Genomic DNA, 24,336 nt, shown 5'->3' on the forward strand with positions numbered 1-24,336 from the left:
TTCCCTCACTATCTTTAAAATGATGGCTTGATGTGTCCAATGTGCAAAGGCTCATTCCAAGACATTGGAATTCTTCATTCAGATCTGAAATACTATTGAGAAGCCATCCTCCTCTCCACAGGATGCTTACAAATGGGTTTTCTTAATTCTCTGCTAGTCTTAAGTTAATTCTCAGCATTCTTACACCAGCCACTCGGAGGGTAATAATCACTCCTTTGACATTCGGTACCCTTTAAGATCCCTTTTCACTATCCTCCATCTAAGAGCCTGGTTTCTACTGCTCTATACCAGCCCACATTAACCCTGTTTTGGTAAGATGCTCTGTGGTTGCACTGTTTACCATTGTAGCTCAGAGGAGGAAAAAGCTTGCTTTCACCACAACAAATTTTATGTCCCTGCAACCAAGGAAGTTTTTGCTTCTTGAGTGGTTGACAGAACCCAATAAGCTTCACAACCATAATGTAATGGTTGGTCTGCATTACTACAAACTAGCTAAAATACAAATAAGAAGTGGGTTTTGGATAAAATTGAAAACTGGTTCAAAGCAATCCCCCCTTCCCCCCACCCCATTGGTGTTCACAGCTTAATTCTTGTCCTTCCTGCAAAGGACAGATCTTGCTAAGATAATCTAAGTTAAATTTAATTAGTCTGATTTAATCATTCCATATTATAAACACATCAAAGCATTACATTGTACTCTATAAATGCACACATTTATTTTTCAACCAGAAATTTTAAAAAAATTAAAGATATTTTAAAGCCGTAAGAAGAAAGCAGGATCTAAGAGGAAGCTAGGTGATAGGTGAGTTATCAGCTCCAGTGTAAGAACCCATGCTGTCTCTGTGAGGAACATGTACAGCTGAGAAATCACAGGCTTTGAAGCCCAACAGACAAGTGTTCAATTAGTGCACACTTTTAATCCCAGCACTTGGGAGACAGAGACAGGTGGATCTGAGTTCAAGTCCAGCCTGATGTACAGAGTGAGTTCCAGGACAGCCAGGGCTACAAAGAGAAACTCTGTCTTGAAAATCGAGAGAGAGAGAGAGAAAGAGAGAGAGAGAGAGAGAGAGAGAGAGAGAGAGAGAGAGAGAGAGAGAGAGAGAGAGAGAGAGAGAAGAGAAAAAGCAAGGGCAATTTGGTTCGGAACTGTGAAACCTTCACCTGATGAATAAGCCTTTTTTTTTTAATTTGGTTTTTTGAGACAGGGTTTCTCTGTGTAGCCCTTCCTGTCCTGGAACTTGCTCTGTAGACCAGGCTGGCCTTGAACTCAGAGATTCGCCTGCCTCTGCCTCCCAAGTGCTGGGATTAAAGATGTGTGCCACCACCCCGTGAGTTTTTTGTTTTGTATGATTTTTTTTTTGAGAGATAAGACTCCGGGTACAGGGTCTAGAGAAAGTGTTCAGTGATTTGGATCATTTGCTGTTCTTGCAAAAGACACGGTTTTGTTTCAGAGCACCGACATGATGGCTAACAACGGCCTCTAACTCCAGTTCCAGGGGATCCAACACACTCTTCTGGTCTCTGTGGTTCACACACATACACTCAAGCTCACACACGTACATATAAAATAGTAAATGTTTTTTAAATATATGCAGGAGTTCAAGGCCAGCCTGGCCTACATAGTGAATTCCAGGCCAGCCAGGGCTATGTAGAGGGTAACTCACAAGTGTAACTCCAGTTCCAGAGGATCCAATACCCTCTTCAGGCCTCCTCAGACACTGCACACATTTGGTACACAGGTTTACATTCTGGCAAACACTCATATGAATGAAGTAAAAATAAATAAAATCTCAAAAAAAAAAAAAAGATTCAAGGTGCAAAAAACAAGCTGTAAATCTAATACCTTATCAGCATCGAGACAGAACAAGCCACACACAAGGCACTAGTAGTGTTACATACTTGGGAGTACCTGCAATTAAGAACACTGTGTTAAATAAGCTTCCAAGACCAGAGACACAGAATGCTATGCAAAAGTTTAATGGCTCTCTTTGATGAAGGCTTATTCACAGAGAAGAGGAAACAGTGAGATTTCATTTACATATCCAATGTTATCCCGCAATCTACTTACAAAGAAGCCAGATTCTTTTCAGCAACTGATCAAATATCCAAAAGATATCAAGACACTGACACAATCAGTATAGAGCTATCAGTTACATTCATAGTTTCCAGGAGCAGCTTATTGTAAGTTTGTTGTAAAAATTGTGCCTTGAGTAAGTTTCATATTAAATCCTTGGGAAACTAAACTTATGCATATTATACTTCTGTTTCAGCTTCAGGATTTCTCTCAAGAACATGAAATCGCACCCCCTTCTGTATAATGTGTTTTGAGTGTTTTACAATTGGTAAAAGCAGGTTGCCCTGACCTGCCAACACTCTTGCATCACCACTCAGTCCATCTCTAGGAGTTGACCAGCCAGAATTGCCCTTGGGATATCTTCTCCCTAGATGAAGTTTTAACTGACTCAAAGGAGAATTAAAATCATGAGATTGATTTCTTTCTCAGCAAGTTTGGTCTGGCCAAACTGAACAGATGCCATTGAAATGAGCAAGCACGAGAGATCCTCCAAGGACACGCATAGAATAAGAGGAACTAAGATGTCAACAGCTGGGTGATAAGAACAGCAATGTACGCCAGGACAGACCCCAACTCTGACTATCATCTCTCACTCACAACTGTGTGATAACTGCAGTAGCTGCCTTGTCCATCCTTCAAAGGCTGCTGAGAAGTCTGGAATCCACCTCCTTTTCCATGAATCCTCCTTTGCTAGTTCTTCAAATTGGCAAACTCAATGGTAGTACCTACAAATGTTAACTGCCATTCATTAACTGTATGTCTGTATGCCTGTCTATCCCACAAATATTTAAGAGTTAGGTGCTATGAAACTGCATCTTTGCTGGGGTTTCTTTTAGAGGTGCACACTGACATATGAAACATATTTATTAACCCTTTTGTATTATTAAAGCTACTTTTGCTCATTTTAGAAATATTTGAAAATACATAAAATCATTCAGGTGCTTATAAATTATACCATCTAGAGATGGCCACTTTTATTCTCCATCTTTTTTTCCACTTTATATTATATTGTGTGTATTTTCCTATGTCACTGTGTCTTCTTCAAAAGCATAACATAATGGCTGTGTGTGTGTTTTCAACAAATGAATATGTAGTATTTTAATCACTTGCTATAGTTGTGTTCAAATTTAATATTTTTCATTGTTAAATCAGTATAAATAACCTGTGCATAAATCTCTGATGTGCCTCTGTTCAATTACTTAAGGATACAGTCTCCAAAGCAGCATTACTAAACCAACAAGTATTAATGCTTGATAAGAATTTTGATTTAGGCTATGTATGGTGGCGCATGCTTTTAATCCCAGCACTTAGGAGGCCATGGCAGACAGATCTGAGTTTTAGGCCAGCCTGGTCTATATAGTGAAAACTTGTCTCAAAAACAACCAAAAGTAACAATGATTTTCATTTAGGTTTTGACTGGCCTTCCTTGGAGTGTTAGGTTCCCCTGGGATGGCTACTAAGAGACATCAGATGACCAGACAGCACTGACATGACTATCTCAAGGAAACAAAAGCATAAGCCATCCAAGAAAAATTGGTTTATGTCAGGTCTTGTTTGGTTTAACAAAATGAAATCTTTTGATATGTCCTGCTTTCAAGATGCTTAATCTGTCTCCTGAAACTCAGAAAGCTGGACTACAGAACACAGTAGTTTAAGAAAGCCCTTCGCTGGGACTCCATCAATACAGCACACAGTGTGATATCCAGATATCAATTTCAGTGTTAGCACTCAAATTTTCGGAGGCAATCTTTGTACGATATCACAAACTGCTAAGCAAGCGTGAGAGCCAAACATTTACACAGAGCTAGGAGGTGAGTCTTGATATAGTTGAAGATGAGAAGCTGTAGTCTTCCGAGAGACTTACTGAAAAGGAAAGATGGATCAGGCACGGCAGGATAAAGTGCATGCGAGTTTAACATGCTACCCAGCCATATGGTCCCTGGATTTACAAGCTGTTAGGATCACAGTCAGTCATTGGGCTCAAGCAGCCCTCTCACGAGGAAGCCTGGAAACAATCAATGCAGCCGCTAAGGGTCTAAGATCTGTTGTTACATACAAAGCAATACAAAACACCCCCATTTCTTAAAACTCCACTCCGTTAGAGTTGGGCAGGCAGGATTCATTTGCTCCTGAGTGCAGAGGAAGTAAGATCACACAGGGCAGAGAGCCTGAGGAAGGCTCCACGCATATCTGTTCTGTTTTGATATGTGCTGCCTGACAATCCCATGATTCAATCCCATTTCCCATTCACCATAATGAATGTGCATCAGTTCCAGTTCTGTCTCAATTGTGTTGACATTAAGGCACTAAACAGCTGATAAATACACTGGCTTAGGTCATGTAAAAGGCTGTGCTGCCTTACAAAACTGTTAAATGCATTTTGACAAATGTGTTTATTGGGACAGTCAACAGATGTGAAAACACTTCACATAGAAAGCAACTGAACGTCCTATCAGCTCAGCAGTAATTTGGAAAGGGGTGAAATGCAAAAAACAATAAATTACAGCTGAATGGCTAGGAGATGATTTCAAGTGTGAAAAATTGATTCAGAGCAAGTGGCTTTTAGACCTTTGTACCTCAAAATTCCAAGTACCTCTTTAAGATGAGCAGGTCCCCCCATAATCTTACATATAGTAACGTTGAACTGTTTTTTCTTATTTACTAAATAAGTGATAGGAACATAGATACATTAAAAAGTGTGTACAGTGCCTGGTAGTGGTGGAGCAGCTGCAGCAACGCACACCTTTAATCCCGATACTCGGGAGACAGAGGCAGGCAGATCTCTGTGAGTTCGAGGCCAGCCTGCTCTACAAAGTGAGTTCCAGAACAGCCACGGCTGTTACACAATGAAACCCTGTATCGAGAGAAAAACAAAAACAAAAAAGTATATATAAGAGTAAGGTACAGCTCCAAAAACAACTGGAGTCTGATGCTAAAACAGTGAATAACGAGAAGCATCTTTTAGATTAAAATTTTAGAATGTATCATTATTGGGGAACAGCCATTCTAATGAAGAAGACATGAAAGATGCTGGTTTTTTTTTTTAAGGAAAGTGAAACTTTTAAAAGATCTGTTCTTTTTTTTATTTTATGTGTATGATTGCTTTGCCTGCATGTATATGTATGTATATGTATATATATATATGTGTGTGTGTATGTATATATATGTGTGTGTATATATGTGTGTATATATCATGCATGCCTGGTACCCACAGAGGCAGAAGAGGGAGCTGGATCTCCTGGAGCTAGAGTTAAGGGTGGTTGTGAGCCGACATGTGGGTGCTGGGAACTGAATCTGGATCCTCTGCAAGAGTAGTAAGTGCTCTTAGCTTCTGAGCCCTGGGAAGGCAAGTTTGTTTGTTTGTTTGTTTGTTTGTTTGTTTGTTTGAGGCAGGGACTTTCTATGTAGGCCTGGCTGTTCTGGAACTCACTATGTAGATCAGGCTGGTCTGGAACTCACAAAGATATCCTGACTCCTGGAATTGAAGATGTTGACCACCACACCTGACCTCAGAAAAGCAACTTTGAACTTTAGTTTACGCTACTAGAGGAGAATGAAGTGATTAAAATCTTAGTGAACAGAGAATTACTTATAATCAGGTACTTAATAACTTAATATCTGTTCTATAAATTTGGTTATTACAAAATATAACTTTACACTGGCTGGCCACCAGGTGGTGGTGGCACATACCTTTAATCTCAGCACTCAGGAGGCAGAGGCAAGCCTCTGTGAGTTCAAGGCCAGCCGGTCTACAAAGTGAGTTCCAGCACAACCAAGAGTATACAGGAAACCCTGTCTCTAAAAACCAAATAAACGAATAGATGACAGGTAGATAGATAGATAGATAGATAGATAGATAGATAGATAGATAGATAGATAGATAGATAGATAGAACTTTACATTGGAAGAGAGGGCTAGAAGTCTAGTCCCATATCCAAATTAAAAATTTCAACATTTCATCTATACTAATAAGTCCTTGTTCTAAACATCTTTCTGAACCCTGCAGTGTTACCCGCTGTGAACTGTGCTGGCTTTGACTGGAGGAAGAAGGGATAGGGTAACAATGAAGGTAATGGAAAAGAGAGGCCAACAAATGAAAGTTGTAGGAAGTGGAAAATAATGGGGAAATGATATAGACACAGTCAAGGTCTCCAAGGAAACCATCAAAATCCAGTATCACAGTTAAGTGTCCGAGAGTGACCAACCACGATACTACTGACCTCCTTCCTTTCTCTAATGATGTTGTGAAGATCAAGGAATTAACAGAATCACTATTTTTGAGTGCTCACCTGCTAGAAACTTTAAGTTACTCCTAACAAAGTAAGTCAGTTTACCTCTCGAGTAGTCATAATAAGCATGAGCTCATGGACTAGACTTTGGTTAGTATTTGCTACTTTTGATGAGCAAAGTACTTCACTTCCCTACGTGCCAATTTCTAATCTGAAAAAAAAATGAGACTAGTATTTGCCTTGCAGGGTGGTTTTAAGGACATTTTATAAACACATTATACTTACAATGGTATCTGGCACATAATAAATTATTGAAGTATCTCTCTCTCTCTCTCTCTCTCTCTCTCTCTCTCTCTCTCTCTCTCTTTCTCTCTCTCTAAGACACACACACACACACACACACACACACACACACACACACAAATCTGAAGTACCTATTAGACTTGATCAGAGATGTGGAGTAGACAATGGCACATATACACAAAACTAGTATGCAGGTCAGGGGAAAGGCACAGGCTGGAGATGTCCATTCGGAAGTCATCAGTATATAGACAGTACTTAAAACCATGGCAATTCTGTCCCTTCTAGTGGCTCAAGTTTGAAGTCATCTTTAACATAAATCATCTATCTAGTAATTCAGTTTTTTTAAATTAACATATACTACAGTACCTTTTGAACCTTTACTATATTTTTAGGTATTTTATCTGATACTTGGGCTACAGATTAATTCACTTAATCACTTGACAGATACTTACCATATGTAACTTTGCTAGGCATTAAGAATCCAGCAGTCAATATAATTCCTTTCTTTCTCTGTTTTTGTTTTTTGTTCTTTTTTTCTGAGACAGGGTTTCTCTGTGTAACAGCCCTGGCTGTCCTGGAACTCACTCTGTAGACCAGGCTGGTCTCCAACTCAGAGATCCACCTGCCTCTGCCTCCCTAGTGCTGGGATTAAAGGTGTACACCACCATACCTGGCAACTCCTTTCTTTACAGAGATTTCAGCCTGAACAGAAATGTGGATGTTACTTGAATGGTCACACAAATACAATATAAAGTTATAAACTGTGATACAGTGTAAGAAATTATAACAAGGAAAGTTAATGACATCAGGAGAGAGGAAACCACTTAAAATGTTCTATTAAGGGATATAAGCAATAATTAAAGAAGAGGCCATGAATGGGGGGCACAGGAGGAGCCAGAGTGGAGGGAAGGAGGAGTAGGGATGATATAGATACCATGCTCATGTACCAAGGTCTCAAAAACAAGTTTAAAAAAATACCAAATGCAAATTATTAAGCAACTTCTTGTACGATTAAACATTCTCATACCATTCTGCAATCATGCTCCTTGATATCTGCATAAGAAAACTAAAATATTACACCTACATAAAATCCTACACACAAATGTTTACTACCTCTTTATTATTGCCCAAACTTGAAAACAACAAAATGTCCTTTAATAGGTGAATGGATAAACTGTTGTGCACAGGGGAAACAGAGTATTATTCAACACTGTTAAGGTTTGGATCTTAAGGGTTGCCCCCCTAAGAATCCTGTGTTGAGGTCTTGGCCTTTGGCTGATGGTATCACTGGGATGTAGTGGGAAATGATGAGGTAGGGCCTAACTGCCGGAAATAGGTCACTGGAGGTACATCTTTGAAGGCTATTTTGGTACACAGGTCCCTTCATCTCTTTCTCCTTGCTTCCTGGCTACTACAAAGCAGATTACTTTCTTCTATCATGGTTTTCCGCCACCATGGGCCTCATCCCAGCTCCCAAAGTATGGTCATTTCACCTAATTGAACCGAAACTTATCAAACCAGGAGCCAAAAACCCTCTCCCTCTTTATGTGTCTCTGTATTATGTCCCAGTGACAAAGTGTTGTCTATGACAAAGTGTTGTCTAACACAGCACTAAACCAAAATGAGATCTACAGCCATCAGAAGATAGAGAAGGGGGCAAAGAGATGGCTTGGTGTTTAAGAGCACTTATTGCTCTTGCAGAGGATGCAGGTTCAGTTCCCAGCAACCACATGGCAGTTCACAATCCTCTGTAACTCCAGTTCCAGGGGATCCAACACCCTTTCTTGGCTTCCAAGGAGCACCAGGCAGCACACAGGTGGTACACAAACATACAATGCAGGCCAAACACCCATGCACACAAAATAAAAATAAAGAAATCTCTAAAAGACATAGAGGATATTTAAATGAACATCACTAAGTGAAAGAAGCCCATGTGAGAGGCTACTATATGATTCCAATTATGATACTCTGGAAAAGGCAATACCATTGAGACAGTAAAAGTCTTGGTGGTTGTCAAGGGCTAGGAGGATTTTTAGGGCAATAAAACCATTCTTTATGATTCTCTAATGGCAGATGTATGTTGTTAAACACTTGTCAAGATGTGTGAGGCCTTATCCACATGGTAACATCCACTCTTCCTTTGACTCAGCGTAAATGTCAACTCCACTAGGAAGCTTTGGCAAAGCCTCTAAGTAAAGCTCTTTCTCCTCCATCCTCCTGCAGCTTTTTGACCAGCCCTCTCACAGTGAGTAGAAGCAGTTTCTACTGTAAGGTAAGCTTTCAAAACAGAGACAGACTCATTCTTCTTATCCTCAGCATCCAGGAAATAAAAGGCACCTAACATTTGAATAAACACATGAGCGGATAATTATGAAGACCTTAACCCGGAGCACAGGGCTATATTGTAAGCCTTGGTTAGCATTTCATCTGTAGAATTCTTCCAAATGATCCACTTGTTTACTTGTTTCATATTCTGGAAAGAACCACTGCCCTGATGTTTAGAAGTGGGTGGCATTATGTTGACAAATGGCCTTGCAAAAACACAATGTACTTATTCTACTCCCATAAATGTGTTTTAAGAGTCCAGTCTCAATTTCATAGTCACTTTCTCTTTTTCACTTCCCAGAGAATGTAACTTAAGTTAGGTAAATGAAGACAACGTCAAAATGATTCAGCCAATAAATAGTTTAATGAGAACCAAGGTCTATAACATAGATAGCAGTAACTGTGCTGGTAGCCTTCTGCTGTAGCCTATCTGGGGATAACCAACTACATTTAACCCACATTTGAAAAGAAGACCCTTTGGAATGTCACCCATCAGTATCCATCTTCACAGAAGACACCAATCTGGGGTCACACTCGCAATGTTAATACTTCCTCTTAGGGAAGAGGTAACACAAATGCATCAACAACCTTAAGTCATCCTACTAGTCTTCCATTAGAGGGCCCTTGGGAGACCACTGGTTCTGTAAACACATACATCTTTGTCAAAATACATTAGGAACACAAAGGAGAACAGTAGAAAGGGCGGCAGGGCTGGGCTCACAGATGTTCAGTTCTTAGATCTGAAGCCTCTTGAGCTGCTCATATGTAATAAAAAACTGAAAAATGAGTCAGGGAAGATTTCTGAGTTGATACTGAAAGTTAAACCCATTTTGAAAACTGTGCATTGCGTTCTCTTAAATTAATGTACTTAGTCTAAAGGGGATTGCCTTGAAAGACTTTTCTTAAGATAAACTGTGTTGAGTGCCTACTATGTACCTACCATGATCAATGGCACTCAGCAATGGAAACTGATTATAATAAAGTTAGAGTTTTCAAAAGCAAACAGAACAAACACAACACAACACACAATTCCAAAGAGAGAAAGGAATATTCTTTCTGTTCAGCCTACAGATCCCAGAAGGGTGGGAGCTATTTTCCAACCCTGCCAAGTTAACAAGTACACTCCTTAGCATCACACACAGCATCCAGCATATGGCTCTAAACACATGAGGTATTTAAGCATGGCTGAAGGGGAGAAATCCACTCACAATAATAGAATCCCACTTGGCTGTGGATTCTTTCACTGTATGAATGCTTTGTGTCCTCTTAGGATTTTCCAGCTATTTGGGTCTCATAGTTATTTGTTAAGAAATCTAGACCACGCCGGGCGGTGGTGACGCACTTGGGAGGCAGAGCCAGGCAGATCTCTGTGAGTTCAAAGGCCAGCCTGGTCTCCAGAGCAAGATCCAGGACAGGCACCAAAACTACACAGAGAAAACCCTGTCTTGAAAAACCAAAAAAAAAAAAAAGAAGAAAGAAAGAAAGAAAAGAAATCTAGACCACAATAGCATGCATTTTCCTGTGAGCATCTTCGATCAGTGTTGCTAAAAATTTCATAGCCCTTTTAAGACTGGCTGTGCTTGACATTTTGTTTTATTACATTTGTTTGTTTGTTTGTTTGTTTACTATTTGCTGGAGAGGGCATGCACCTGCCACAGTGTGTGCATGGAGTTCAGAGGACAACTGGCTGTCCTTGACATTTTGTTGCATTACATTTATTTGCTTAGTTAGTTATTTAGTTAGTTAGTTAGTTGCTTATTTGCTGGGAAGGGTATGTACCTGCCACAGTATGTGTATGGAGTTCAGAGGACAAGTTACAGGAGCCAATTCTCTCCTTCCACCATAAGTCCCAGAGATTAAACTCAGGTCACCAGGTACGAAGGTGAGCTACTTTCCACATGGAGCCATCTTAGACATTTTGATTTAAAGAGGAACATTTGACACATCTTTTCTGTCACTTTAAATGTGTATTTGCCTCCAAGGGAAAGTTGTTTCACTATTGATTCCATTCACACTGGTCTCTAGTGGGATGCTTGAGTTTCTTACATGCCTATAAAGCATTTAATATCAAAATTACCTTTCCATAACCTAGAATTACCTGGGACATTGAAGCACTGGCTTGTATTCTCAATTTCTAAAAGGATACAATGATGTTCCAGGGTCCAAGTCGAAGCCAGTTTGGCCAAAATCCTTTATAGAGGGCAAAAAAGCCTTCATGTTTCCACATCTGAGGTAAAGACATAACCAAAAATAGTGAATTTTCCTTTTTTTTTATATTTGACAACCATTTTTCATGCCCACCCCCAGCAACTTTGGCTATAATGAATGACCTCTTTTCTGAAGATACACTTTGGAGTCTAAATAATTGGTAGTCTAAATCCATCAAACCATTATTCAACAATTATTACTGAGTACCCAACATATACAACACATACTTCTTAATTCTGGAAATATAATTGTAAAAAAAAAGCTGGGCATGGCAGCACATGCCTATAATCTTCGCACTCTGGAAGTAGAGGAAGTAAATCAGGAGTTCAAGACTATCTTTAGCTATACAGTGAATTTGAGACCAACCTAGGCTACATGAGACCCTGTCTCCAAACACCCTAATTAAATGTAGTGGGTCACAAACAGACAAAAGAGATGAGGAATAAAAGTTGTTGGGTAGTAGAAGGGAATTTTGAGGGAGAGGGACAGGAATAAGAGAGGATAATGCAGGATAATTGATCCAAGTTCTTTATATGAATGAGTGTAGTGAAATTATGAATAATAATAATTTCACAGGCATTATTATATCTGAAGTAACTAGAGATAGCTACATAAAGTGATGGCACACTTAAAGGACCCTATTGAAGTGTGATGCTAATTAGTCTTGTCAATAAAAAACATGAGTCAAATATCAGGGTAAAAATCAGAGAAGCAGAGCAGCAGCCACTAGAGACTTCTTACCTCTATGAATCCTCTAACAGAAAGAGGGGCTGAGATCCTGTCCCCACCCTCCTTATATTCCTGTCTCGACATCCTGATTGTGCTGGGATTAAAGGCATGAGCCTCCCAAGTGCTGGTATCAAAGGCATAAGCCTTCCAAATGCTGGGATTAAAGGTGTGAACCACCACCATCTGGCCTCTATGGTTAACTAGCAGCTAGCTCCACCCTCTGATCTCCAGGCAAGCTTTATTTGTTAGAACACAAACAAAATATCACACAACATTTCCCCATTTTTTTCTACATACAGTAAGTACAATAACTATAGGCAAGAATTATATTAACAATTCTAGTCCATTAGCATTTGACAAATTCAGAGAAAATACTCCATTATCTAGCCTATCTTGGTGAATCCAAAGGGTTGTACCTAATTCACTTTCTATCCTAACTTGAATTACCACATTTCTATACCCTATTCCCAGTCATCCATATCCTTGTGTAGTCCTCACATCGTAACATATCAGGACTGTTGTGAGTTACCAAAAAAACATAGCAGAATTTAACACTGCTAGATTATAAAAGGTATATATATATAATAAGGTGTCTATCTCCTCTTGAATTATTCACTCTGAAGGAAACCAGCTGTCATACCAAGAAGAGAGGCCTACATCATAGAGAGCTGAAGCATTTAACTAATACTGTCAAGTCATCTTTGAAGCAGATATGCTAGCCCAGTCAAGCCTTGATGATGACTGAAGCCCAGGCTGACATACAACTCGTAAGAGGTCTTAATCTAGAATAATTCAACAAAGCTGCTTTTCAATTCATGATCAAAAAAAAAAAAAACAGTAGAGGTACCAAAGTAATTTCACTGCCTATTTGCCGGGCAGTGGTGGTGCACGCCTTTAATCCCAGCACTCAGTAGGCAGAGCCAGGCGGATCTCTGTAAGTTCGAGGCCAGCCTGGTCTACAGAGTGAGTTCCAGGACAGGCACCAAAACTACACAGAGAAACCCTGTCTTGAAAAAACAAAACAAAACAAAAATAGTAGAGGTATCAATTTATGATCTGCTAAAACTGGAAAAGAATAATTGTTCTTTCAAGACCCTGAGTTTTAGAGTAATTTTTTACACAGCAGTACATAGCTTATACAGTCTGTGCCCCTAGAGAATGTATATTCTAGTGTGGACAAGCAAATACACACATTGTTATAGATAGACGGATATTGGTAGATATTAATATATTGATACATATTGTATCCAGAAATGATAAAAGGGATGAAGAAAATAAGGAAGAGAATAAGGACTTGAGAAAGTCACTTGCCTTCTCTGTTTTCTATTTTTAAAGTTATTGTGACTCCATGGTATATTTCATGTGAATGATTTAAGGACCATGTATGAGGAACAACATGAGCTACTTTGCACTGTGGTGCCCTTATTTATATAGTAGGGGGTCTCTATATGTACCAAATGGTCTCAAGATTTAGATGACAGACTAAAAGTCAAAAGCTGATATCATATGCTGAATTCTGCCAAAAAGTAGTTTATATAATACACAAATATCTATTAAGCAATGACAATATGTTGGGTGTTTTGTCAGATACTGAGAAATGTTATTCTGCATTTTCATTGGTGAAATGAATTTTACCATTGTTTTAAGAAATGAACACATTTTAATAAGATAATGATATGAGCAGCCAGATTTAAAGATATCTCTCTTCTCATCCTGCAAATTAAGAATCTAGAAATGTGTCCTCATTAACCACTTGGGAGTGGGGAGGACAAATAATTACATACTAATGATACTACTGATAGACAGCCATAGATAATATGCTTCTACTAATGGACCTCCAGCAAATCTGAAGGACTGAAGCCAAAATCCGTTTTCGTTTTTACAACTACTCAAAATAAAGCTGAGATGCAGATAACCTAAAAATATACAATTAAATGACAAGAGACTTCAGACATAATCCAATTATCATTATCTCAAATACCACAATAAAATCCTAATTGGTCTAAGATCTCCACCTACAAACTAAAATCAATCTTTAAGAATTATAAATCAGACTATATTATAGTCCTACTTAAAAGTTCTCAGGTGGCTTCATTCTAATTGCAAATTCTCTGCAATGATCTGCAGGATCCTTCATGATTTAGACCCTGTCCCTCCCTGCAGATTCTCTTCCTACTGCTTTCTCATTCAGTCACCACACTCAGCCACACAATCCTGATTTTTAACTCTAATACATCAAACTCATTTCAACTCAGGCCTTTTATAATCTCTTCTTTCTTTATGAAATGGTTTTCTCAAGGTTTTCACATGGCCACCTCCTTCCCATTATCCAAATTATCCATAAGATTTCTTAAGGATCCTAGCTGAAGGAATTCAGACCACCAAGTTGCCATTTCAATATGCTGTTATTTTCTTCATAGTATTTACTTCTATCTAAAATTATTTGTCTGTCTCTCTCAACTGCATTATAACTTTCAATAGAGAATGAATAGTGTTTGCCTTGTTCACCTCTATATACCCACCACCTCATACCTCTTGGAACATTAAAGTTTTGTTGAATATAAATGCACACACACAAAAATAGTATGATGCTCTAACAGTTCCAAAACTCATCTGAATCCTTATAATTCTCCAGGACATTTGAAGAAGCAGGTTATGTGTAAACAAATAAGAACTTCTGCAGGTAAACACAGATAACAGAGTTCTGCAATAAATATATCAAAATATGAGTATTAATATATTAATATCTACCAATATCTATCTGTCTATATCAATTTGTGTATTTGCTTGTCAATATCACTAGCACATACCTTCCATAGGGGCACTGACAGTATAAGTTATCTGTTGCTGTGTAATAAATGAATACATTGATTTAATAAATAACTTGCCCTGGAAAAACTAATAAATGGAAATGTATGCAGCTCTGTTTTCATGAAACTTTACTGGGACAAACAATAAAAGAAATTCCAATAAAAAGTACTAAATATGAATAAAATGTGATACAGTCATGCAATGTAGTATTTTATTCAGCAATAAAAAGAAGCAAAGAATTGATACATGCTACTATGGGTGAACCTTGAAAGCAAGCTACTTTGAAAGGAGCCAATTAAAAAGGTCATACAATATGATTCCATTTTGATAAAATATCTAGAACAGACATATTGATAGAAATAGGAAGTAAGCTAGTGTTTACTTAGTTCTGAGGGGATGGGAGAAACAGAGGTGATAAAATGGTAAATAGGTCATTTTTCAGGTCATGAAGATGCTCAAAAATTGACCGAGTAATTGTTATACACATCTCATCATTATATACTACACACCATTTTGAATGAATTATTTTAACAATATGTGAATTTGTCCTCAATGAAGATTTAAATATATATAGAGAGAGAGGGAGAAGGAGGGAGGAACAGAGAGAGAATGGTTAATGGTATGACAGGAACTATAAGAAACCCTGCACACTCAGAAGGCAGGGGCAAGGGAATCATATATTTGGGACCAGTCTGGCCTAAATAGTGAGTTTCAGACAAGTCTAAGCTACATAGCAAGATACTTTCTCAAAAAATAAACAAATATAAATATAGAAAAATAAATAAATAAGCAAAAGGAAAAAAGAAACCTTGCATATATAATCTAGTCCAATGGTTAGTAAAGGCTCTTGTGGAAAAAGCTATGGATCTGGAGAATTAATAGGAGTGGGAAAAAGCAAAAGGCACATTTAAGTTATTACAGCAGGTATCTAAGAAAGTATATGAATGAACACTTAGGGAAAAAAATCTAGGGCATTTGGAATATAGAAAGGGAGAAATGGGGGTGGCGGAGTGAAAAGGATACTAAAGAACTATACACTTCTTTACAGAAGTAGTGACTGACCGAGGCAGCAGTTCTCTGCAGGATACAGTTTGGCACAAGCCTTTAGTGCAAAAAACTGTATAGTACTTTAGCATCCTCAGAAAGTCAAAAGGTTGTGAACTACTCTATCTTCTCTTTGGTTATATACCTATCTGGATGCTAATGATCCCAAGGACACTTACCTATAACCACAAAATTCCCCCAACTTAGGCCTGATATCTCCAAATACCACGGGCTGCTCATCAGTTACACATCAAACTAAGCATCAAAACCAATGTCTCCTATAAAATCTGTTCTTTCAAATTTTTGTATGTGTATGAATGTTTGTCCATGTGCCACATGTGTGCCTGGTGCTCACAGAGGCCAGAAGATGCTGTTGCATCCCCTGGGACTGGAGTTACAGATGCTCAGAAAACTGTCATGTGGCTGCTGGAAATTGAACCCAGGTCCTTTGCAAGAGTAGCTAGTACTCTTAACTGCTGAGCCCTATTCATCTTATGATGTCTCCATCACTAACTGCCACCATCTGGTCACCAAATCCAAACCCAGGAGGTCATCTTTGACATCCCCTCCCCTCCACACCTCTCTGTATCATCTCAACAAAACTCTATTATTCTAATTATTCCACATTATTAAATTATTCTCAACTAAATTATTCTCAATTCTGTCCTATCTTCTACACTTCCAGTCATATTGAGGATCAGGCCTTCATCCTTTCTCACTCAAATCACTACTCAAGTCTTTTAATCAACATCTTTATCTGCAGGTCAATGGCTCTTTAAATCAACCAGATCAGAATCAGTACTACCCAGGAACTTCCTGGAAATACAAATTCTCAGGTCCCACTTCTGACATGATGAATTAATTCAAGTAATTCTGAAACATGTTAAACTTAGAAGACTCATTCACTGCCCTACCCTTATTCCCTGAGATTAGTGGTCTTCAAAGATGGATGAACACACAACCACCTGTGAAATTCTAAAACTTTTGATAACCCAGGTTCTGAGTTGACTGATCTAAGGCAAACATGGGAGCTGTGGAATTAATGAGTGATTTCAATGTATACCCAAGATTGAGAACCACTATCTTAGATCCTATTTCCACAAAGACAGAGTGCTCTACTTAAAATACAAATGGGACCTGATTAAAGCTCTCAGTATCTCCAAGTGTCTCGGTACAACATTCAACACCCTTTATAACCCAAATAACCTATAGCACTAATATCAGGAAAGCACCAAGTGTTTTAGTTAAGAGTGCTTCCTCACGCCAAAGGGTCTGAGTTTACTGCAGCAGCCTACTTGCTAACTGAGAAGCTCTAAGGCAGGTAAGCCTTCAGTGCTTCGATAGCTACCTCGTGGGATAATGAGGAGAACTCAATGACTGAATACCTGAGAGTCTCATTAGAACAGCTCCTGTCATGCAATACAGCATTCAACAGAAATGAGTTATTATTCAATTTGCTAACATCTCCAGAGAACTTATTTCAACCTTCTCAAGTGTGGGCTATAATTTCCTACCATAGATTTCTGAGTTTTATCACTTTTTAGGCTATATTGATTATCTATTTGTAACTGCCAGTACTTTAGTAATAGCTATAATTTCCCTTTAGCTATTAAAATAGTGCCCCATAAATAACAAATAGCTGTTCAATGAAACTGATAACAGCAGAAAAACCATATGGCCCCTTCATATTTTATCCCTGAATTTGTTTTTATAGCAGTAATGCAACCAATACTTCTGTATACATTTATGACATTCAACCCCAACAGGAATACTCAAAGCAAAATATGATCAACCGAACAACTTGGAACTTAAATCAAGTATTGGGTTTGAGGTTTCTTAAGTACCAGGCTTTCTACGACAGGGTCTCTCTTACTTGAAGTTGGAAAACATGGGATATTATAAATCCTATTAAAATGTTTATTTTATGTGTATAGGTGTTTTGTCTGCATGTGTATCATATACTGTGCATGCAGTGCGTTGGATCCCCTGGCATTATAGACAGTTGTAAGGTATCATGTGGGTGTTGGGAATAAAACACAAGGCCTTTGAGAGAGTAACCAGCACTCTTAAGTGCTGAGCTATCTCTCCAGCCTCCTAATTAAAAAATAGAATTTCATACATAAGTACTCATTTATATCATTTCCATCCTTCCTGCTCCCCTTCCAACTTCCCCTTCCATGACCTCAGATATATTAAATCTTGAAATTCTACAAAGTGCTATTAATATATGTATCCTGTATTTTCAAGCATTTGAACTGGAATAATATTAAGAAGCACTACACATCAGCAAATTTCCTAGGAGATAGGTTATTTGTCTTTGAATGATTCTCAGAAGCTACTGAAAATACACATAATGGTTGTTTGATGTTCAGAATATGTAGCAAGAAGAATAAAGACTGAAAAATGTCTTAAACACCAAAGAAAAACTGAAAGTGTAACCCAAATCCACAGTACACATACCTTTAAAATGCCATCCAAAGTACCCTTGTAGAGGTCCACATGGCCCACTATTGCCCTCTGATTCATCATTCGCGTTCTCACAACGTCAACTGGGTTAGATGCCAGAGCCCCAGCCAAACCACAGGTAAAGCTAGAACTAAAGGAGAAAACTAATTTAAGAAGACAGATTATTCTCACTTCCACCACTTGCCCACTTAAAGAGAACTTATGCCAAAGGCAAAAGGTATAATAACTCAGATCCACTAGATAAAGCCTGACATCCCTTCATTATAATCTAAAGAGAAAGAAACTCCTTTCTAAGGAAAGGCTGTCCCTTCCATTTTCATTCTAAAACTCGGCCTCTTTTAGAGAGGACATAGTCCATAGACCTTAACGACATCCCTACACAGGAAGTGTCCTATACCACTGATAAGTTACATAAAATTTTCTGAACACAGGATCATATGCCAAATGCATTTAAGTAGCAGAATATCATAGAGGTTACACGACAAAGAAAATGCAAGATGAGGGCTGGAGAGATGGCTCAGAGGTTAAGAGCACCGACTGTTCTTCCAGAGGTCCTGAGTTCAATTCGATCTGGCGCCCTCTTCTGTATACATAATAAATAAATAAATCTTTAAAAAAAAAAAAAAAGATTCAGGCAGGCACCACCAGCCTGGCACATCTCCATTCCCCTACAGTAACCTGCTGATAGAATTTAAAAAAATAAAATAAAATAAAATAAAATAAAACCATCTTCCAAAAAAAAAAAAAGAAAATGCAAGATAAGAGCAGAAATAGTCTTCATCTAAAAACTGTTTAGCTTCAGAAACTCTACAAAATTCGACCCTTTTTTCTGGGTCCCATTAAGAGCAAATTTCCCTTCAGATAAGGAAAAACAAAGGCAAGAAAAAGAATGTGCATATAAGAAGTACAGGTTGATGGGACCGGGGCTGCAGCTCAGTTCAGTGTTTGCCTAGCAAGCATGAAGCCCTGGCTCCGATCCCTAGCACCGAAGAAACAGGTTGTGCTAGTGCACTTTGCCCATCTGTAATCCTAGCACTCTGAAAGGAAAGGCAGGAGGATCAGAAATTCAAAGGAATCCTTGGCTTCACAGTAAATCTGAGGCCAGTCTGAGCTCTATGAGGCCTTTCCTCTAAAATATGTAAGTAAATAAAGTACAAGCTATCTAAAAATATCATGCAAGCCAGGTAGGTGGTGGTGCACACCTTTAATCCCAGCACTTGGGAGGCAGAGGCAGGTGGATCTTTGAGTTCCAGGCCAGCCTGGGCTACAGAACGAGTTCCAGGACAGCCAAGCCTGCACAGAAAAACCCTGTCTCAAAAAACCAACAAAACAAAAGAGTATCATACAAACATCTAGTAGGTCTCTACACTATACACAGCTCCCAAGTGGCCAGGTGTCCACAGTATCTGAGGATAAGTGCAGGTAATGGGTGGGGGGAAATATAATCAGAGTACTTCATATGCATGTTATGAATATGAGCATGTTATGTTATTATATAATACAAATGTGAGAAAATGTCATACTGAAACACAATCTTCTATAATGAATATATACTAATTAAATAATGAGAAAAGTAAATATCATGAAATGTCATAATAAAACCCACTATTTTATATAATTAATATATAGCAATAAATTTAAAACTATACAATATCCAGAAGGCTTGAAGTATTGGCCATAGGAGACAAGTGTTAAGGCCATACATATCAGTTATAAATCTACCTGAGGATATCAGTAAACGAGGCTTTTTATGTTAAAACTGCTAAACACAGACTGAATCAAACACAGCTCACTTACACAAAGTGTGTTAAAATGGTGTCTCCCAGCATTCCCGACAGTATCAGGTGCTTCTTGGTAATATCATACACTGGCAACTCCACTCCCACGACGATGGCGGCACGCTGAGCAGTTGGGACCACACCCTACAAAGCCAAAGTGATATCAGACCCTGAGAAATACCGAGAGTGACATAGATCTGCAAAGTGAAGCAAAATTGCTGGGTGGTGGTGGAAATTACCAGAAAAATAAACTCTGAAATGTATAGTTCATTCTTTCAAATCAGTGACCAACACTGAGATGTTTGTAATTCCTAATCAACATGCTGTACTACAAATAAAACCCTCCCTAACACCCAAAGCACAAAAGACAAAAAAAATAGATAAAATATGTTAAATTGGATCGCACCATAATCAAAACCTTGCAATTTAAAAAAATACCAGGGAGTGAGAAAATAACACACAATGGAGAAATACTTGAAAATCATAAATAATTTAGTCATTAGAAAAATATATACATCAAATATATATACATCAAAACCACAATGATAGTCAGGCAATGGTGGCACTTGGGAGGCAGAGGCAGGTAGATCTCTAAATTTGAGGCCAGCCTGGTCTACAGAATGAGTTCTAGGACAGCCAGACCTACACAGAGAAACCCTGTCTCAATAAAAAAAAAAAAACTGACAATGACATGCCATTTCACACCTACTGGGATGACTACAGTCATGTTTTCTAAGTAAAATAGCAGGTGTTGATAAAGATGTGAGGAAACTGGAACCCTTACCACTGCTGATAAATACATAAAATGGAGCACCAACATGGTATCTCCTCAAAACATTAAACATAAAGTTACCAAATGACCAAGCAATTCCCTTCATAGATCTATACCCAAGAGAACTGAAAACACATTTTCTTTTGTTGTTGTTGTTGTTGCTGCTGCTGCTGTTTGAAACAGGATTTCTCTGTATAACAGCCCTGGCTGGCCCGTCCTGAACTCACTCTGTAGATCAGACTGGCCTTGAAATCAGAGATCCGCCTGCCTCTGCATCAGGAATGCTGGGATTAAAGGCCTGCACTGCCATCACCTGGCCTGAAAACACATTTTCATGCAAAAAAAATGTACATGGCAATGTTCACAGCAATAGCTAGCATATTATTGAAAAGCACAAAATAATCCAAATGCTCATTCATTGGTGAGTAGATAAATAAAAGATACAGCATATCCCCAAAATGGAATTGTTATTTGGCCACAAAAAGAAATGATATACTGAGACTTGGGGCTTAGCTCAGTGACAGAAAGAGAGGAGGAAGGAGGGAGAGGGCAGGAGGGTTGCATACCTACTCCCTGAAGACTGACATAATACAATTCTACTTGGATGAAACATGTAAAGTAGGCAAATCTGTACGGACAAAAAGAAGAGTAGTAGTTTTATAGTGTTCTGAGGATTGGCAGTGATGGGAACGACTATCTTTCTGGTAATGAAATGTTCTCAACTTAGACAATAGAGATGGTGGCATAAATCTATGAAACCACCTGATATAATTGTATATTTTAAAGATGAAAATTTTTACAATATGTGAATTTTCCCAATAAAGCTGTTAGGAGGCAGGGTGGTGGTGGCGCACGCCTTCAATCCCAGCACTCAGGAGGTAGAGCCAGGCGGATCTCTGTGAGTTCAAGGCCAGCCTGGGATACCGAGTGAGTTCCAGGAAAGGCGCAAAGCTACACAGAGAAACCCTGTCTAAAAAAAAAAAAAAAAAAAAGCTGTTGCGGGGGAATAAAATCATAAAGGAAAAGGCACTGAAGAGGGCAGAGTTCGGCAATAAAGTGGCAAGTTAGACAGCTCCTTCCATATGACGCCCCAAATAAGACGTCAGGGCAACAATGGGGAGTCTGTATTACAAGGACAGAAAGAGAACCTGAGGAATCAAGGAAGAGGTTAAAAACACGGAGATACAGAAAGGTGAGGCAAAGAGACCTAAGGAACAGTTCATAGCTCCAGCCCCATCAAGAAGGTGAGAAAGATGCTGCGTAGCAACCACACACAAGCAGTAGAATCCGGGCAGTCCGAGTGGTAACTAAGTGGCAGTCCTGCAAGCCTTAAATCACATATGGAGATTTGGTGTGACACTGAGTGTTCCTGGATGGCAGGCTATCCTTGGAGAAGCAGTCCACTGCATCACTGCCCAAATGCTGGAGTGTAATAATTGGGTAGCATCTTGAGAGGGGGCCCGTTGCTTGACTGAGCTACTCTACAGAACTGAAAACCCCTGGGGTGGGGCGGGGGCAGGGGCGGGGGCACAAGCTCAGGAATAGGAATACTTGGGACACCTAGGGATACCCTGTCACAGTGTCTGGATGGGAGATGCCCATCAGAAAAAGTCACATAGAGAGTTCGACACAGACCTACTGAACTTTAAGCGGAAGGAAGTGTGAGGCACAGAGGATGAGGACAGAATGTGCTCCCATCCTCTACAGTGAGCAGCGAGTCCTGTTACCTGTGGATTGCATCAGAGGCTGGAGCTCTAAGCTCTTACAGAGGACCTGAGTTCAGTTCCTAGCACCTACATCAGGTAGATCACAACTGCCTGTAACTCCAATTCCAGGGGGATCCCCTGCCTCTAGTTTAACTCCAAAGCACCTGCACTCACAAACACATTCCCATACATAAATACATACAAATGTACATAATAAAAAGTGTTTTAAAAATATATAATCATGAGTTCTTAGGAAAGAATAAATCTTGATAGAACAGGTAAATAAGAATTAGGAGAGAAGAATCAAACATTATTAACTCTTTAGATGAGGCAATAACTAGGATAAGGAAGAGACAGAAGAGTACATACCTTTTCAATAACAGCCTTAAGTGTAAATGATTTTAAGTCACTAATTAAAAAGCCACAGACTGGCTATATGGAATTAAAAGAAGAACACTCAAGACCTAAGTGTTTGTTATCTGTAAATGACTTACCTCACTATCAAAGACATACTACATGGGAAGTAACAAAAAATGATATTCAAAGCAAAGAGAATCTAAAAGTAAACAGAATTAGCTACTCCCATAGGTGACTAAGCTGATTTCAAAGCAAAATTATTAAGAAAACTAAAGAAGGTCCCTGGCTGGGGTTATGGCTTAGTAATACACTACTTGTCTGGTATAAGGCCCAGAGTTCAATCTCTAGCAAAGAAAGGAAAGATGGTCACCACATATTAATAAATAGAATAATCAACCAAGAAAATATAACAACTGCATATAAACAGGTACCAAATATTGGTGCACCCAATTTCATAAAACAAACATGACCAACATAAAGCGACAAGTAGGTATAGAAGCAATTGTACTGAGCGACTTCAGTAACCCATTGCCAACAACACATCTCATCTAGGCAAAAAAACAAAGAAACCAGTTAAACTACAATACAGATAAAATGGGCAAAATAGACATGCGCATCTACAGAATATTAGACCCAACAGCTACATAATACAAATTCTTCTCAGTAGCCCATGGAACTTTCTACAAAGTACATCATCTTTTAGGCCATATAAAAAGTTTTAAGGGGGCCAGGCATGTTAACACCAAATTTAAGTCTCAGCACTCTAAGTTCAAGCAAAGGCAGGCAGATCTCTAAGTTCAAGACCAGCCTGGTCTACATAGCAGTTTGCAAGTCAGCCAGGGCTATATAGTTAGACCCTGTCTCAGTTAAAAACAAACAAACAACACCCTAGGGGGCTGAAGAAACAGCTCAGCAGTTAAGGAGTACTGGTTGTTCTTAAATAAGACTAAGGTTCAATTCCCATCACCTCTGTGGCAACTCACAAGCATCTATAACTCCATTTCCAAGGGATCCAATACCCTTGCCTGGCCTCTGCAGGCACTACACACTCATGTGGTAAATAGACATACATGCAGGCCATACATACACATAAATAAAGATTTTTTTTATTTTAAGAGGGGCTAGAAAGATGGCTCAGTGGCTAAGAGCGTGCACTGCTGCTGCAGAGGACCTGAGTTCGATTCCTAGCACCCATGTCAGGTGGCTCACAACTGCCTGTAACTGCAGCTCCAGGGCACCCATTGGCATGGCTTCCAAGAGAACCTGCAAACACACAGAGCTACACACACTTAAAAATACTAAGAATAAATCTTTTCTTTAAGTCTTAAGGGGCTCAATGAGAGAAGTACTTGCTATACAAGCATGAGAAGCTGACTTCAACTCTCAGAATCCACATATTTTTAAAAAATGGAGTGTGGTGATGCCTATTTGTAATCTCAGTAGTGAGGAGGAAGACAGAAGACTCCCTCTAGTCAGATACCTTGTCTCAAAATAACAAGGTAGACAGCTCTTGAGGAATCACATCCAAGGTTAT

General features: G+C 39.0%; 1 protein-coding gene across 4 annotated transcripts in view; it reads right to left on the minus strand.

Moving 5' to 3' along the window:
* Positions 1 to 9,276: 9,276 nt before the first annotated feature.
* Slc25a14 (solute carrier family 25 member 14) overlaps positions 9,277 to 24,336 on the minus strand; it is a 40,966-nt gene continuing 25,906 nt past the window's right edge. For all 4 annotated transcript variants that reach the window (XM_015989958.3, XM_006996637.3, XM_006996636.4 and 1 more), the window contains 4 exons: positions 19,987 to 20,111; positions 18,184 to 18,319; positions 11,078 to 11,158; positions 9,277 to 9,707 (listed from right to left, as the gene is read on the minus strand). In XM_015989958.3, coding sequence (XP_015845444.1) covers positions 9,666 to 9,707; positions 11,078 to 11,158; positions 18,184 to 18,319; positions 19,987 to 20,111 — 384 coding nt within the window. In that variant the 3' untranslated portion in view covers positions 9,277 to 9,665. The remainder of the gene's footprint in view (positions 9,708 to 11,077; positions 11,159 to 18,183; positions 18,320 to 19,986; positions 20,112 to 24,336) is intronic.

Source organism: Peromyscus maniculatus, chromosome X (assembly GCF_049852395.1).
Source record: "Peromyscus maniculatus bairdii isolate BWxNUB_F1_BW_parent chromosome X, HU_Pman_BW_mat_3.1, whole genome shotgun sequence".
Lineage (NCBI taxonomy): Eukaryota > Metazoa > Chordata > Mammalia > Rodentia > Cricetidae > Peromyscus > Peromyscus maniculatus.